The sequence below is a fragment of the Triplophysa rosa genome, linkage group LG3, assembly GCF_024868665.1.
Source record: "Triplophysa rosa linkage group LG3, Trosa_1v2, whole genome shotgun sequence".
Lineage (NCBI taxonomy): Eukaryota > Metazoa > Chordata > Actinopteri > Cypriniformes > Nemacheilidae > Triplophysa > Triplophysa rosa.
In genome coordinates, this window is record NC_079892.1 from 91,489 (window position 1) to 108,538 (window position 17,050).

Sequence of the window (17,050 nt, forward strand, 5' to 3'; positions counted from 1 at the left end):
CCCGGGAGATGAATTGGGGACCCCTGTCTGACACAACGTCTTCAGGAAGTCCGTAATTGCGAAACACATGGGTAAACAGGGCCTCAGCCGTCTCTAGTGCAGTGGGGAGCTGAGTGAGGGGAATCAACTTGCATGCTTTGGAGAACCTATCCACTGCCACCAGAATACAGGTGAATGTATCAGACAGGGGCAGGTCGGTAATAAAGTCCACTGCGAGGTGAGACCACGGTCGTTGGGGTATGGGCAATGGGAGTAGTTTTCCCTCCGGCAGGCGACGTGGTGTCTTTGCGATGGCGCAGAATGAGCATCCTTTGACGAATCGGGCAATGTCCTGAGTCATCCCAGGCCACCAGTATCGGGCGGAGATGAGCGAGAGGGTGCGCTGTCTACCTGGGTGTCCTGATCCCGGAACAGAATGAGCAGAGTCCACGAGGGTAGTGCGGAGCTCGGATGGCACAAAGATCCTACCCTCGGGACCTCCCGGCGGAGTAGGGTGTTGGAGTTCAGCGATGTCCCGGTCGAGGGCCCACTGGATGGGGCAGACGAACAGGGCTGGAGGAAGCACTGGTTCAGGTTCGGTTAAATCTGGAGTAACGTAGTGTTGTCTGGAGAGAGCATCAGCTTTGCCATTTTGCGAGCCAGGTCGGTAAGTCACTTTGAAGTCGAACCGTGAAAAGAAGAGTGCCCAACGGGCCTGACGAGAATTCAGCCTCCGGGCCTCTTTGAGGTACTCCAGGTTACGGTGATCGGTGATCACGGTGAAAGGATAGTTAGCACCCTCCAGCCAGTGTAGCCATTCTTCCAGAGCCAGTTTGATGGCTAGGAGCTCTTTATTCCCGATGTCGTAGTTTAATTCCGCCGGGGATAGCTTGCGGGAGAAGTAGGCACATGGATGGAGTCTAGGAGGCTTCCCCTGTCGCAGAGAGAGCACCGCTCCTACCCCGGTCGAAGAGGCATCCACTTCCACCAGAAAAGGCAGGTCTGGATCGGGTAGAAGTAGGGTAGGAGCAGTACAGAAGGCTTGCTTCAGCTGGTCAAAAGCTTTGAGAGCTTCGGGATTCCAGGACAGGGATCTCAAGCCTTTTCCAGTCATGGCGGTGAGAGGAGCTGCAATAGAGCTGAATCCAGAGATGAAGCGCCGGTAGAAATTAGCAAATCCTAAAAACCGCTGCATCTCCCGCACCGTATGGGGTTGTGACCAGTTCTGGACCGCCTCCACCTTCCCCTGATCAATGATAACTTGGTTGAAAGAGATGATATAACCCAGAAATTGTATGGTGGATTGGTGAAACTGGCATTTCTCGAGTTTCAGGTATAGTTTATGTTGGCGGAGGCGTTGGAGGACGATGGAGACATGGGTAACGTGAGCGGGTCGAGAGCGGGAGTAAATAAGTATATCGTCGAGGTAAATTATAACGAATTTCCCCAGCAGGTCCCGGAAGATCTCATTCATAAAGCTCTGGAACACTGCTGGGGCGTTCACCAAGCCGAAGGGCATGACCTTATATTCGTAATGACCATTGGGAGTAACAAAGGCCGTTTTCCATTCGTCACCTGGGCGAATCCGAATCAGGTTGTAGGCACTTCTTAGATCCAGCTTGGTGAACAATGTGGCATGGCGTAACTGTTCCAGGGCGGCAGGTATCAGGGGAAGAGGATAGGCGAAGCGCTTGGTGTGACGATTGAGAACCCGATAGTCTATGCAGGGACGAAGACCTCCATCCTTTTTCCCTACGAAGAGGAAGCTTGACGCGGCAGGAGAGACAGACGGTCAGATGAAACCTTGTTGTAATGCCTCCTCGATATACTCCTCCATGGCCTTCTGCTCCGGGATGGACAAGGAATAGATCTTTCCTTTGGGCATTGTGGCCCCAGGAAGCAGCTCAATGGCACAGTCCCATGGCCGGTGAGGAGGCAGCTCCGTAGCCCTCAGCTTGGAGAAGACGTCCTGGAACGACCGATAATCTACGGGAACCTCACCGGAGTTGAGGACCTCAGGACTCTCGACGGTAGTGGCTAGGATGGGTAGTACCGGTTTTAGGAAAGAATCCTCCTTGATCGGGACCCTGGTGTTGGCGGGGCGACCCACCCATCCGGATATGATGCCAGTGCGCCAGTCCACGATAGGTTGATGTTCCATAAGCCAGGGGCGTCCCAGGACGATATCGGAGGTGGACCCCTCCAGTACCCAGAAGGAGATCTTCTCCGTATGCCTGGGAGAGATGTGAAGGGTGATGGGTGGGGAATGGTGTGTGATCCGACCTCGGCCCAGCGGTTTTCCTAGGATGTCTTGCACAAACATGGTCCTCCCATTCCTTAGGCGCGGGAAGCCCAACTGAGTAAGAAGATTCAGAGAAATGAAGTTCCCGGCGGCTCCAGAGTCAATCAGGGCGTGGACTGGAACAGAGAAGTTAGGTGCAATAATGACCACTTGGGTAAGAGCAAGGTGAGGTAAGGAGGCCGGTGTATGGATAGAACTCACCGCTGGTCGAGCCGGACGGACGGGGCAGACGGCTAGGCGATGACCTGACCCTCCACAGTACAGACAAAGGTTAAGGTTCCGCCTCCGTGTATGTTCCTCAGGACATAGTCGAAAACGATCCACCTCCATGGGTTCTGGGTCTGAAGAAGTCCGGGAGGCAGAGGTCATAACCCGTGGAGGAAATGTACCGGGTGATGACAGCGAACAGGCTGACAGACGTTGGGCGATACTAATGGATCGTTGTATGAGAGCCTCCAGACCGAGCGAGTCATCGTAGATGGCCATGTGTAATCGGATCGAGTTCTGTAGCCCTTAGCGGTAGACCGAGACAAGTGCCGGCTCATTCCATCCACTGGTCGCCGCAAGGGTGCGGAACTGGAGGGCATAATCCGCCACTGAAAGGCGTCCTTGTCGAAGCCTCAGCAGTAGATCGTGCACCGAAAGAGTATCCACTGCTTGGTCAAAGACCCCTTTAAAGTGCTCAAAAAAAGACTTCAGATTAGTGGTAAGTGGTTGTAGCGAGGAAGGCGGGACGAGAGCCGTGGGGCAGGAAGGTGGGGCCGGTGGCGTGAGTGATAATGAGTATCAGCTGTACGCGCACCGGTCCAGCATGCCTCACGGGGAGCATAAGAGGACGAGCGACGGGACTGCCGACGAGAGAGGACCGGGCCCGGAAATGTTAAGTTTTATTTATGTTTGTGTGGCCGGCAGTCGACCGTGAGGTGGCTGCCGGCCTTTTACTTCCGTGTTTTTGTTTGTTTATTTTTGATTAAAGTTTATTGTTTAAATGTTCGCCGGTTCCCGCCTCCTTCCTTCCCTTCTATTGAACCTTGCTACAGTGGTCCTCCGGCCTGCCAAATCCCGGATGCCCAGTTCAGGGCCTTACCGCTCAGGAGGGAGATGATGAAGGCTACCTTGGATTTGTCCGTGGAGAATTGACCGGGGTGCAACTGTATGTAGAGCTCACATTGGAGACAGAACCCGCTACACTCCTCCACGGAGCCAGTATATCGGTTGGGTAGGGCCATGGAACTAGACGCCGATGGTGGGTTAGACGGAAGGAGTGCAGGTGCGGGTTGGTTCCGGAGTAGGGTAACCAGTTCAGAGAGGGGACCGGGAGAAGTCTGTGGTGTGGTCATGGTGTTAGGTTCAGTCTACTGTCAGGGTTCTGGTAGACGGAGAGCACACCACAGAGGTAGATAAGAAAAAAGGAGTTTATTTCAAAAACAGGAAAATCCAAAAACAGGTGAGTATTTCAAAAACAGGTATATCCAAAAGCAGGTAAGTATTTCCAAAACAGGTATATCCAAAAGCAGGTAAGTATTTCCAAAACAGGTATATCCAAAAACAGGAATGTATTTCAAAAACAGGTATATCCAAAAAAACAGGTAAATATACTTATCGGGGTATAGAATTGCAGTGAAGACAACAAGACTGAACAGGGAAGAACAAAAAGGTGCAAACTTAAATAGAGTCCTGATGATGTGATGCAGGTGTGGACTAATCAAAAATGGTGGCTGTGCGGTGCATGCTGGGAAACTGAGTTCAGAACTCCGGGGAGAGGGAACGGGTGAAGCGAGCTGACGGTGACGACATAGGGGGCGTGGCCGGTGGTGCTGAAACCGTTACAAGGTGGGGGAATAGCTGATCTATTTAAAGATCTCTTTCAATGAAAGCAAGTGTTACTTGGTGACTGCCTGTCCTTTGAATACTTGAGTATTGCTTTAAAAGGTGCACCTGTTTAAAATCTGTTTACAATTATTTACAGACCTCCCAAGTACTCCTCAGTCTTTGCTGATGACTTTATAGAATTGCTATCAGCTATTTCCTCAGAATTTCACTGCTTTGTTATTGCTGGAGATTTTAATATGCATGTAGACAAGACAGAAAACAACACTGCAAATGAACTCTTAAATGTTTTAAACACTTTTGATCTGATCCAACATGTGCATGGTCACACACACAATTGTGGACACACTCTGGATCTGCTCATTAGCAAAGGCCTAAACTTTGCCACTGAAGATAGACTCGTCTCTGTAAAAAAGAGATTCATAAATGAGAACACCAGTGAGCTATTTATGAATGCTATGTTTTTGTCACCAAGTATATCTGCAGACTCTATTGATGTTCTCCTCGATATCTTTAATGCAAAAGTAAAAATGCTATTAATGCCATTGCTCCAGTAAAGGTCAAGGCGATAACTGGAAGGCGTAAAGCACCCTGGAGAAACACACCAGCAGTACAAAGCATGAAAAGAACATGCAGAAAAGCTGAGCGTATGTGGTAAAAACAAAACTTGAAGTTCACTATAACATCTATACAGTAAAGACAGTCTGCATGCCTTCAATGTTGACTTTTTCTCTAACATTATAAACTGCAACATAAATAACACTCGCACTCTTTTTGCAACTGTAGAGAGACTAACAAATACCCCGAGTCAAGTTCCCAGGGAAATGCTGTCTGATGACAAATGCAATGAGTTTGCAACTTTTTTCCTTGAGAAGATCAATAATATCAGAATGGAAATCAGCAAAGCTCCATGCGGCAGTCAGGTCAGTCTGACTTCAGTACATCAGAAATTAGTAACTCTGTCTGAATTTCAGACAATTGATCACAAAACCTTGGCGGAAATGGTACAGCATCTTAAAGTGTCAACTTGCAGCCTTGACACACTTCCCACATCCTTTTTCAAAAGAGTGTTTAACTGTTTGGAAGCAGATCTCCTAAAAATAGTAAATACCTCACTGCTCTCAGGAACTTTCCTAGAGTCCCTTAAAAATGCAGTTGTCAAACCTCTACTAAAAAAAGAACAATCTAGACAAAACCTTACTGTCTAACTACAGACCAATATCAAATCTTCCTTTTATAGGCAAGATCATTGAAAAGGTTGTCTTCAATCAGCTGACCAAATTCTTGAACTCAAATGGCAACCTCGACAATTATCAGTCTGGTTTCCGTCAGCATCACAGCACAGAGACAGTGCTCATAAAGATATTAAATGATATTCGATTGAATTCTGATTCAGGCAAAATATCAGTTCTGGTATTACTAGATCTCAGTGCTGCCTTTGACACGGTAGATCACACCATACTCCTACATAGGCTGGAAAGCTGGGTAGGGCTTTCTGGGTTGATACTTAAATGGTTCGGGTCATACCTTAAAGGGAGAGGTTACTATGTGAACATAGGCAACCATGAATCTGACTGGACACCCATGAGTTGTGGTGTTCCACAGGGCTCGATTCTTGCTCCGCTCCTCTTCAATTTGTATATGCTCCCACTTGGCCAAATAATGAATGAAAAAGTACCAAATTGCCTACCACAGCTATGCAGATGACACTCAGATCTACCTAGCCCTCTCACCCAATGACTACAGGCCTATTGACTCTCTTTGCCAGTGCATTGATGAAATTCACAGCTGGATGTGTCAAAACTTCCTTCAGTTTAATAAAAACAAAACTGAAGTCATTGTTTTTGGTAACAAGGATGAAACTAACAAGGAAAACTCACCCCTTGACTTAAGAGGTCTAAAGACACAAAGTAAGGTAAAAAAAAACTTAGTGTCATTTTAGAGTCTGACCTTAGTTTCAGCAGTAATGTCAAAGCAATAAGCAAATCAGCGTACTACCATCTCAGAAACATAGCCAGAATCTGATGTTTTGTCTCAAACCAAGATTTAGAGAAACTAGTTAATGCTTTCATCACCAGCAGGGTGGATTACTGTAACGGACTCCTTACAGGTCTTCCCAAAAAGACCATCAGACAGCTGCAGCTCAGACAGAACGCTGTTGCCAGGATTCTGACCAAATCCAAAAAATCTGGGCATATCACTCCAATCCTCAGGTCCTTACACTGGTTACCAGTTACTTTTCGAACTAAATCAAAGAATTATTAATTGTCTATAAATCACTCAATGGTCTAGGACCTAAATACATTTCAGATATGCTTATTGAATATGAACCAAACAGACTTCTCAGATCATTAGGATCAAGTCAGTTAGATATAACAAGGGTTCCCTTTCTGTCGGTCTCTTGACGTTGTGTCGAGCGGACAGATGGGGTTCGCTCTTGAGAACCTATCCACTTCTGACTAGTTTAGAAAAGGCCAATGAAATTGCTGAATGAAATTTGCATGCCGGACTCTGCCCCCGGATATCCGGGTATAAAAGGGAGACGGCGTGCTGCATTCATTCACCTTTTGTTCTTCGGAGCCTTCACACTGATCGACTTCGAGACTTCAAACTCTACGCTGAATCTCTAAAAGAGCAAATTTCACCAGTGTGGCATGTCACGCTGTTCGCATGGGTGCAACACACTCATCAAGGAGGGGGACGGACACGATGTCTGCTTCCAGTATGCTGGGGCAGACGTTGTGGATACGTCCTGCCCACACTGCGGGCGGTTGATGATTCAGATGTTGCGTAACAGGTGGCTGTGTTCCCACGGGACTCAGCCACCACCCCGTCTGCTCCCCGTTCTGTGACGGCAGGACTACGGCCCTGCCGTCCGCTACGGCAAGCAGCGACGGTGATACGAGGATTACTGTGAGCGTTAATCCGCCAGCCACTGGCTCACGGACCGTTCGCATATCGTCTTGCTCGTCTGACCGTTCCCCAGGAGACGGTCCCACCATCCTGTTCCTCAACCACGTATTCGGAAATGGTGCGTGATAATGATGAGATGTCCCTTGCAGCATCAGGGGGTGACGTACTGCCATCCGACTCCGGCAATTCCTCTGAGCTCCCTCCCTCGGGGGTCTTAGCCCAGGAAGAAGCGGACGTCGAAATGTCAGCCATGCTTTCCCGGGCCGCCGTGAGCGTTGGGTTGCAGTGCCCACACTGATGTATCCTCATGAATGGTTCCCACTTGGTAACCCATGACCTCCCTAGGTGAACTTCCACCTTGCGGCTAACTCCTTCAGTCCGCACATTTTCCCATGAGTTCTCCCCTGATGGTGAGACCATGTTGGTATCTCCACTAACTCCTCCCTACGGTAGGTAGTGGTCTCTGTAGCGTTCTTCCCCCAAGTGGGAATAATGCTTACCCAGTGGCCCTTACGGTGCTGGTCGGCTTCTCGCTGTTAGAGAAACAAGGCCTCCGCCCGTGACGGCCGGTGGCAGGGGCTTCCCACCTTTTCTTCAAAAGACCCCTACCTCTCCACTGGACGGTTACAATTTTGCGCTAGCGCTCACGTCTGACTCACCCAGGCCAGTCAGCGTCACTCCACTAGAGATTGTGACGTGGCACAGCACTGTGGCGTTTTCCAGAGGGACCCCATCTGTTGGCTCGACACAACATCGAGAGACCAACAGAAAGGGAACGTCTTGGTTACGGATGTAACCTCAGTTCCCTGATGGAGGGAACGAGACATTGTGTCCTTCTTGCCACAACGCTGGCCGCCCGCCGCAGCGGTCAAGGGATGCTCAGGCTCCTCAGACCAAAAGGTGAATGAATGCAGCACGCCGTCTCCCTTTTATACCCGGATATCCAGGGGCGGAGTCCGGCATGCAAATTTCATTCACCAATTTCATTGGCCTTTTCTAAACTAGTCAGAAGTTGATAGGTTCTCAAGAGTGAACCCCATCTGTCTGCTCGACACAATGTCTCGTTCCCTCCATCAGGGAACTGAGGTTACATCCGTAAACCAAGACGTTCACTCCAAACAAGGCGAGTCAGCGTTTAGCCATTACGCCACCCATAACTGGAATCTGCTTCCAGACGACATCAGACCTTCACCAACAGTAGCTACTTTTGAATCCAGATTAAAAACACACCTGTATAGCTGTGCATTTACAACCTGAGCACTGTAGATGTTATTAGGGTCTTTGTGCTGAAAGCTATGGCCACATTAACACAGCTCAAAAATACATCCGTCAGTCCTGTTTTTGAGTCCTTAATATGGTTGTGTTCACACCAAGTTTGCTTACAAGAGTGATAACTGAATTTTATAACTGAACTCACACCTGAAAATGTATGAACCAAACTGTAAAAAGCGCTATAAAAATAAATTTGACAACAGCCACCAGGCTGACCAAAGTGCTTTACAGAAGAACACAATTTTACTACATATACAGAAACAGACCATACAAAAATTTAATACAACCCATTAAAAAATGGCCCTAACATTGTATTCAAAAATTTAATACAACCCGTTAAAAAATTTAAAATGGCCATATCACAGTGGTCAATACACTAAGGAAAACAAATACGTTTTTAACAGGGACTTAAAAACAGACAGAGAAGGGGCCATTCTAATCTCTAGGGGCAGGGCATTCCAAAGTCGAGGCCCTGCCACTGCAAATGTACGCTCACCTCTACGCTTAAGCCTAACGTGAGGGACTACCAACAATGCCTGGTCACAGGATGGTAGGCTTCTGGATGGGGTGTAGAGATGAAGAAGTTCAGTGAGGTAGACGGGGGCTATGTTGTGTAGGGATTTATATACAAAGAGGAGAATTTTAAAGTCTATTCTCTGACTAGCCGGCAACCAGTGTAAGGATTTAAGAACTGGAGTGATGTGTTCATGTTTACGACACTTTAAAAGTCTGGCAGCAGCATTTTCAACAAGCTGAAGACGTGCAATTTGACACTTAGATATACCGCAATATAAAGAATTGCAGTAATCTAGACGAGACGTAACAAAAGCGTGAACAGCCATTTCTAGAGTTTTTGGTGTGAGAAAGTATTTGATTTTGGACAATAAGCAGAGCTGATAAAAACTGGATCCGATAAAAGAAGAGATATGTTTATCAAATTTTAAATGCTGGTCAACAAGCACTCCTAGGTTACGTACCCGTGAGGATCTAAAAACAGATAAACGTTCTAAATCAGGGCTTATACACTTAAGAGTTCTCATTGGGACCGAAAACAATTACCTCGGTCTTGTCTTCATTTAGGAAGAGGAAATTTTGGGCTAGCCATGATTTAACCTTCTCTAAACATTTCGCAAGAGAAGTAATCGCAGTGGAATTGTTTCTTTTAATTGGTAGATAGATTTGAGTATCATCTGCGTAAAAATTAAATGACACACCATGTTTACGGAGAATAGAGCCCAAAGGTAGCATGTAGAGAGAAAATAGAGAGGGAGCTAAAAAAGAGCCTTGTGGAAGGCCACAGGTCAGGGGCGCAGGAGAAGAGGTAAAGTTACCCAGGTTCACTAAAAGCTTTCTATCAGACAGGTATGACTGAAACCATCTCAGGACGTTAGCTTTTAGACCTACCCAGGACTCCAATCTTGATACAAGTGAGGAGTGGTCTACGGTATCAAAAGCGGCTGATAAATCTAAAAGAATAAGAACCACAGAGTCTCCGGAATCAGTAGAGAGGTAGATATCATTTAACACTCTCAAAAGAGCGACTCAGTGCTGTGAGCAGACTTAAAACCAGATTGAAAAACCTCATAAATACAGTTACTTGACAGAAAACATTGTAGTTGATTCAGCACAATTTGCTCCAAAACCTTTGAAATGAAAGGCAAGACAGATATTGGCCGGAATTTTTTTAGGACAGAGGAATCTAGTGATGGCTTCTTGAGCAGGGGAGTGACCGTAGCGACTTTAAGATTGGCAGGAACAGAGCCAGTTTGGAGACACTTATTAATAAGAGACACCAGACCTGGCCAAATCGAATTAATAATTAATTTTAAAAATCTCGGGTGAATGATATCACTAGAACAGAAAGGTTTAAGCTTGCCGTGACTTTATATTATGTGGTATTGGTCCAAATCCTACCTGCACGTTATACACTTTTGGTATTACTCATGGATTAAAGTGAAAAAATGTCTTCTGACTGAATTTCTTATAAGGCCAAGTCATATTCCTTTAACAGACACAATAGTCAAGACCAATAGTGTTTTAAGGGGAGATGTTTTAAATCACTTTCATATTGCCAGTTTGCATATTTTAAAAACTATTTTTAATCTATAAAAACATTATACTTACCTTGACAAATAATCAACCATCTACATAACTTCAGTGCATGTTTTTCAGGGCTTGACATTAAGCGTTGTCATGTGGTTGTCCTTCGGACAAGTACATTTGTCATTCACATGTCCGAGTACAAAAATTACTTGTCCAAACATAAAAAATATATTACTTCATATGAAGTGTCAGTATTATTGTTTCGGATTCTGAGTGCTCAAGTTTGCTTCTAAGCATTTTACCCAGTGTCTGAAGTTGGTTATACTCTCCGTGATTGCTATAGAATAAAGGCAAGCAGTAAATATTATTCGTGGCGTTAACTTTTACATAGCACTGGTGTTACAGAGGTTTTGTAGCAGAGGCCAAACAGTCGTAGCTAGTGTTGTAGTCGAGACCACCTAAACCGAGACCAAGACATGACCAAGATGTTGAGGGCCGAGACCGAGTCAAGACCAGTACTCCTAAAATTCACCTGAAAGGTCCACATAACACTAAAAAGTCATAATTACAGAATCATGCATTCTAAGCGTTCTTATTTACTGTTCAGTAGCAAAATATCACGTTTTCAGATCACGCCAGACTTTATAATATAAAGAAACAAGATCTAATACAAGTACCTTTTTTGCAATCACATCTTGGATATTGTGGACCTTTGTATTCATTCTGTTAACAGATTTCTTCTAGGACAATCCCCCATTCATCTCTTACCGGCACAACAGTCAAGGTTTAGTTTAAGTCAGGACTATGCCTTAGTTAAATTGGGATATTTAAGTCCCTTTTATTAAAATGCCTTAGATAAAAATACTGCTGGTGTGCATCTTGAGACAAAACAATGGCAACGACATATCTTAAAATATGTCAGGGCTATTTATTTTCAGTTAAGACGGCTCAAACTTTTATTTTAGTCTGGGACTAGTCTTAAGCCTTGTGTGTGAAACCGGGTATTAAAGTTTCACATCCAATCACATTAATAATGTTAACAGTTAATCAGACAATGCACCATCATTTTATTGTAATTCCCACAGTTGTGGTCTTGACCGGTCTTTAAAAAAACCCAGAGACTACTAAGTCTGAGACCAAGACAAGACCGAGAGCAAAGACAGTTGAGACCGAGACAAGACCATCACAAAATGGCCTTGAGACTGGACTCGAGACCAAGACAAGTCTCGAGTACTACAACACTAGTCATAGCACAAGTATAAAACGTCTGTTGTCATCATTAAAAAAATGGTGCAGTTCATCACATGAATAGGCAGGTAACTGACAAATGACATTAATGTTACATACAGATGGATAAATTAAGGCCATATCATTTTTTTGTTTACCTAAATTTGATTTAATATTTCCAAGTACTGTGTTTTTCATTTTTTACTATACAATAGTGGTATATTTGTCCACATTAATTACTGTAGTATATTACAGTATTTACTATAGTAAACTGCAGTAAAATTCCTAGATACTATAGTGTTTTTGAACTTTACTATAGTATACTATCTGTTTACTTTAGTTTATCAATTTACTACAAGGGCACTACAATTTTCCATAGGAAATACTATAGTACACTACAGTATTTTTTCGTGAGTGTTCAGTTTAACGGGACTTTTATTTTGACGACTTGTCGGAAAGACGCCCAAGTTAATATGTTTTTGAGGATAGCTTCACACAAATAGTACAATGCTGGTAAAATAAACTCTTAGGAACTCTGGAAATGAAGTACATGTGTTCATATCCTCATATAACACTTGTGTAGTATGTTAAATTGTGCACCTCATTCCCTTAGACACACAGCCAGATGACATAATTAAATAGCAGGATTCCGTGTCCACGAGTCCGCGAACGATGCGCTATTGATTAATGTCACACACAAACTGCTCCGGGGGTACGTGTGTTCACTACTCTCTGGATGGGTTAAATGCAGAGGTCACATTTCGTTGCCTTGTACTTGTACATGTGCAATGACAATAAATTGAATCCAAATCCAAATCCAAAATCCAAATCCAAAACAAGCACAACGACAAACGCATTTCACACAAACACGTAGCTCTGTCTAATCCACATATTCTTATTATTCTACATATGTCGCACTGCACAGCCCTGAGTGTTATTTTTCAAGTTACTTGTCCGGTCGGGGAAGTAACGTTCTCTCTTCTCTCGAGCACTGGTTGTGATAGGTAGCAGGATTGAGTCTGTCTCTGGCTCAGTGCCTGTCAAAGCGCTGAATGTTCTAATCACACCGGTGTAATCATACGCGTGACGCGTCAAAGGGTTAAAATCATGAAAAGTGAATTTATGACATTAAGGACAGGCGGGAACCCTGCAGTTGACGGAAATGCGTCGTAGACTCGCTGCAATTAACGGAAATCCGTCGTAGCAACGGAGAACTTTAATCCATGTGTTAGTGCAAATTCTCTATCTTTTCTGTGTTTTCTTTTTCATGTGTAACCATGAGGTATATGATGGTAATCGAAACTTTTGTGGAAAGTGAAGTGGAGATTAACAAAATGAATAAATGTTTGTTTTACAATAATATACTGTGAATTATGTTTTATGTATACTGTACCTTTAAGAGATTTTTTCGTCTATAAAGTTTGGTGAAAATGTGGCTGACATTAAGTGGGTTGCTACTCTGAAGTGTATTGGCCAAAATCAGAGACGGACAGAGACTGAGCCAATCATGTTTGGTTTTGAGGGGGAGTCGGAAAAAAAAGGGAAGGAGAGATGGCGGACGAGAGAAACGTCTGTGGGGTTCTCGAGTGAAAACGATAAGTTTTGGAATAAAGCAGGGATAAGGTAGTTAGAAGTACGATCAGCATTTCTATATAATAAAGTGTATTGCGTGTCAGTAAAGACAGTCGAGTTATAGAAAGTCGGGAATCGTTCATTTAATTAGTTCGGCCAGAGCTACTCGTGGGACGTTCTCCATTTTGATTTATTGGAGTACCAGCATACAGAGGGGGGAAGAAAAGGACGGTTGTTTCATCTGAACAAAACATTCATCCAGGAATCGCGTGCCTATTTGGAACTTTGGATTTCGTTTCATGTTTGTGGAATAGTGAGATCTCTTGCGGTTGGAGCTTCGAAACCCGAGACTTCGTCAACGAGCTGCAAAGAAGTTATTGCAACGCACACTAGCGTCGAGTCAGAGGTAACAGTTAATTTTGTTTGCTCGTCTGAGCGAAGAGGCCATTTCATGTTTTCCGGCCCCACGTACGCGAGCATCGGATAAGGCCTGCCACGGGGGGTTGTGTGAATGCTTCGTTGGGCACGTGATTACGAATGTAAAAGTGTGATATGCGCAGGCCTAATTTGGGTTTTCTTTTGTTTTCAAATCTATTGTGAAATTTTCAGAGAGTTAGTACGGTTTAACTGTGTTTTCAGGTTTAAGAAGTCACTTGTGATTAGTCGCAAATCTGATTGTACTGAGACGTTAATAGTATACAGGTTTATTCTGTGTTACCTATTGAGAGACATCCATAGAGGGTGATTTGATTTTGTTTTATTTCCTTTTATATTTTACCTGATTTCATTTGTGAATACAGTACCTTTCTTTATTTACATATTTACTTGTACGTGTGTGTTATTGTCGGGGTGAAAGTAGACAGAGAATAGTTTCTGGTATATAATAAGATACCTTTGTAATTTCAGGGTAGCTGATTCGCACTAGAATAAAGACAAGAAGGATCATAAAGGAAAAAGAACCTAGGCCTTTATCAAGAACTCTAATCTGTACTAACGAGTAAGGGGATAAGGGGCTACACATGTAAAGCTGCTCTGAATGCAATATTAAAAAAAAGAGCTACAAATGCATTTTAATTGGCTGGGCACACCCCCATGGCCCACTCATGGCACCAAAACTGAGAATACATTTACTGGAGGTTTAAGATTTGTTAAAAGTTTGTAAGTTTGTGATAAGTTTACCTGAAAAAATATATAAGTTAATGTATTGTTCCTTTGTACTCATTTACATAGCTTTCATTTTACCTGAAGCTTAAAGTCTTATTATCATTAGATATGTTGAAGGGGTTATGAGTTTGAAGGAAGACCTTTTGTTACTTAGAGACCACTTATTAACAACCAAAATTCTTCATAATTTGTTCATAATATTTATAAGAGATTGCATTTGTCACTTTAAACTAAGCAATAAAAACATTCATAATGCTATTATATTGATTAAATAAATCTCATATTTTTAATTAAAATGATTTTATTTAAAAAGCTGTGCATTGTATTAATTTAGTCCGGTACCTTTGACACAGGTAGGTGCCATCCCACTCCAAGTGTTGTTGCTCAGGCAAGTTCTCTGGGGGCTTCCATGCAGTTTGTATGGCTTATAGCACAAAAACTGAACAGCAATAAGTACATCATTTGGTCCATAAACAAGGAAGTGATTACCACGATCTGGCCTCGGTGGAATGCCACAGTTTTGGTTAGACACTGGTGAAAAGGACATTATGCATTATCTACTATTACATGTTTTTGTCCTATAAATGCAGAAATACATTTCGGTTACGACTGTAACCATGGTTCCCTGAGATAGAAAACGAGACACTGCGTCATGGAGCAACTCTATGGGGAACGGCAGCAGCGTGATGAACCTGAAATAGCATGTGAAACTAGTCCGTGATTTATAGCTGCGACATCACATCAAGACATCACAAATGACGCCGGATACCAGAAGGTATAAAAGAGGGGACTGCGAGGAAGTCATACTCCTAGTAGAGTGTGCCCTGATTAGCAAAGATGAAGGCATTCCGCGCACCTCATACACTAAAGAGATTTACTAATGGTCTCATATGCAGTACTCATATGAATCAGAATCAGAAGATCTTTATTGCCAAGTGTGCTTGCACACACAAGGAATTTTCTTTGGTGTTGGAAGCTTCTAGTACAGACATTCAACACAATGACAATACAATATAATACGATTTACAGTCTAAAAGATTCTAAATTGTGCATATATAAAATAAAGACTATTTTACAGAAAATGGGGGGGTAATAACATATAAGAGACATTGTACAGGGTAGTAAATAGTAGAATATACATATTAACAGATTGTATGTACACTTGTGCAAATGGATAATTTAGTAAGTAGAGGTAGTGTTATATACATGTATACATAAGATGTAGATATAATAAGGCACTATAGTGCACACTATAGGAGTAGTGGAAGTGGAATATTGCTCTTAAGGAGCAGTTATCTGTTTAGGAGGGAGATTGCCTGGGGGAAGAAGCTGCTTCTGTGTCTGGAAGTCCTGGTGTTTGGTGCTCTAAAGCGCCGGCCAGAGGGCAGCAGATCAAAGAGTTTGTGTGCTGGGTGTGTGGAGTCAATGATGATTTTTCTTGCCCTGTTTTTCACTCTGGAATCGTACAGGTCCTGAAGTGTGGGCAGAGGAGCACCAATAATTTTCTCAGCACTACGAACTGTCCGTTGTAGTCTTCGTAGGTCTGATTTGGTGGCCGAGCCATACCAAACAGTAATTGAAGTGCACAGAACAGATTCGATGACCACTGAGTAGAACTGGGTCAGTAGCTCCTGTGGTAGGTTGAACTTCCTCAATTGACGGAGGAAGTATAACCTCTGCTGGGCCTTCTTTACAATGGAGTCTATGTGGGACTCCCACTTCAGGTCCTGAGAGATGGTGGAGCCCAGGAACCTGAATGACTCCACAGTATCCACAGTGCTGTCCAGGATGGTGAGGGGAGGAAGTGATGGAGGGTTCCTTCTGAAATCCACTATCATCTCCACTGTCTTGAATGCATTCAGCTCTAGGTTGTTTTGACTACACCAGGCAGCCAGCTGAGCAACCTCCTTTCTGTAGGCAGATTCATCACCGTCTTGAATAAGGCCAATGACTGTGGTGTCATCTGCAAACTTCAGGAGTTTGACAGAAGGGTCTGTAGAGGTGCATTCGTTTGTGTAGAGTGAATATAGCAGTGGAGAAAGAACACATCCTTGAGGAGCTCCGGTGCTGATGGTACATGTGCTGGATTTAAATTTTCCCAACCTCACTAGCTGCTGCCTGTTCGACAGGAAGTTAATAATCCACTGACAGGTAGAGGTTGGCACAGAGAGCTGGGTAAGCTTGGGCAGGAGGAGGTCTGGGATTATGGTGTTGAAGGCCGAGCTGAAGTCTACAAACAGGATCCTGACGTAAGTCCCTGGTCTGTCTAGGTGTTGTAGGATGTAATGCAGTCCCATGTTTACTGCATCGTCCACAGACCTGTTTGCTCGGTAAGCAAACTGGAGGGGATCAAGAAGTGGTCTGGTGATGTCCTTCAGGTGGGCCAGTACAAGTCTCTCAAATGACTTCATGACCACAGATGTTAAAGCAACAGGCCTGTAGTCATTAAGTCCAGATATTTTGGGTTTCTTCTGTACAGGGATGATGGTGGAGCGTTTGAAGCATGAAGGGACTTCACACTGCTCCAAAGATCTGTTAAAAATATTCACATCATATGTGACCCTGGACAACAAAACCAGTCTTATGGGTCATTTTTCGAAATTGAGATTTTTACATAATCTGAAAGCTGAATAAATAAACTTTCTATAGAATATGAGTTGTTAGAATAGGACAATATCTGGCTGAGATACAACCGTTTAAAACTCTGGAATCTGAGAGCGCAAAAAAATCAAAATATTGAGAAAATTG

General features: G+C 43.9%; 1 protein-coding gene across 7 annotated transcripts in view; it reads right to left on the bottom strand.

The window, feature by feature from the left end:
- pamr1b (peptidase domain containing associated with muscle regeneration 1b) overlaps positions 1–17,050 on the bottom strand; it is a 131,012-nt gene that overhangs the window by 64,727 nt on the left and 49,235 nt on the right. For 5 of the 7 annotated variants that reach the window (XM_057330381.1, XM_057330380.1, XM_057330379.1 and 2 more), the window contains one exon: positions 14,645–14,833. The exons of the other annotated variants lie outside the window; for them this stretch is intronic. In XM_057330381.1, coding sequence (XP_057186364.1) covers positions 14,645–14,833 — 189 coding nt within the window. The remainder of the gene's footprint in view (positions 1–14,644; positions 14,834–17,050) is intronic. 7 annotated transcript variants of the gene reach the window in all.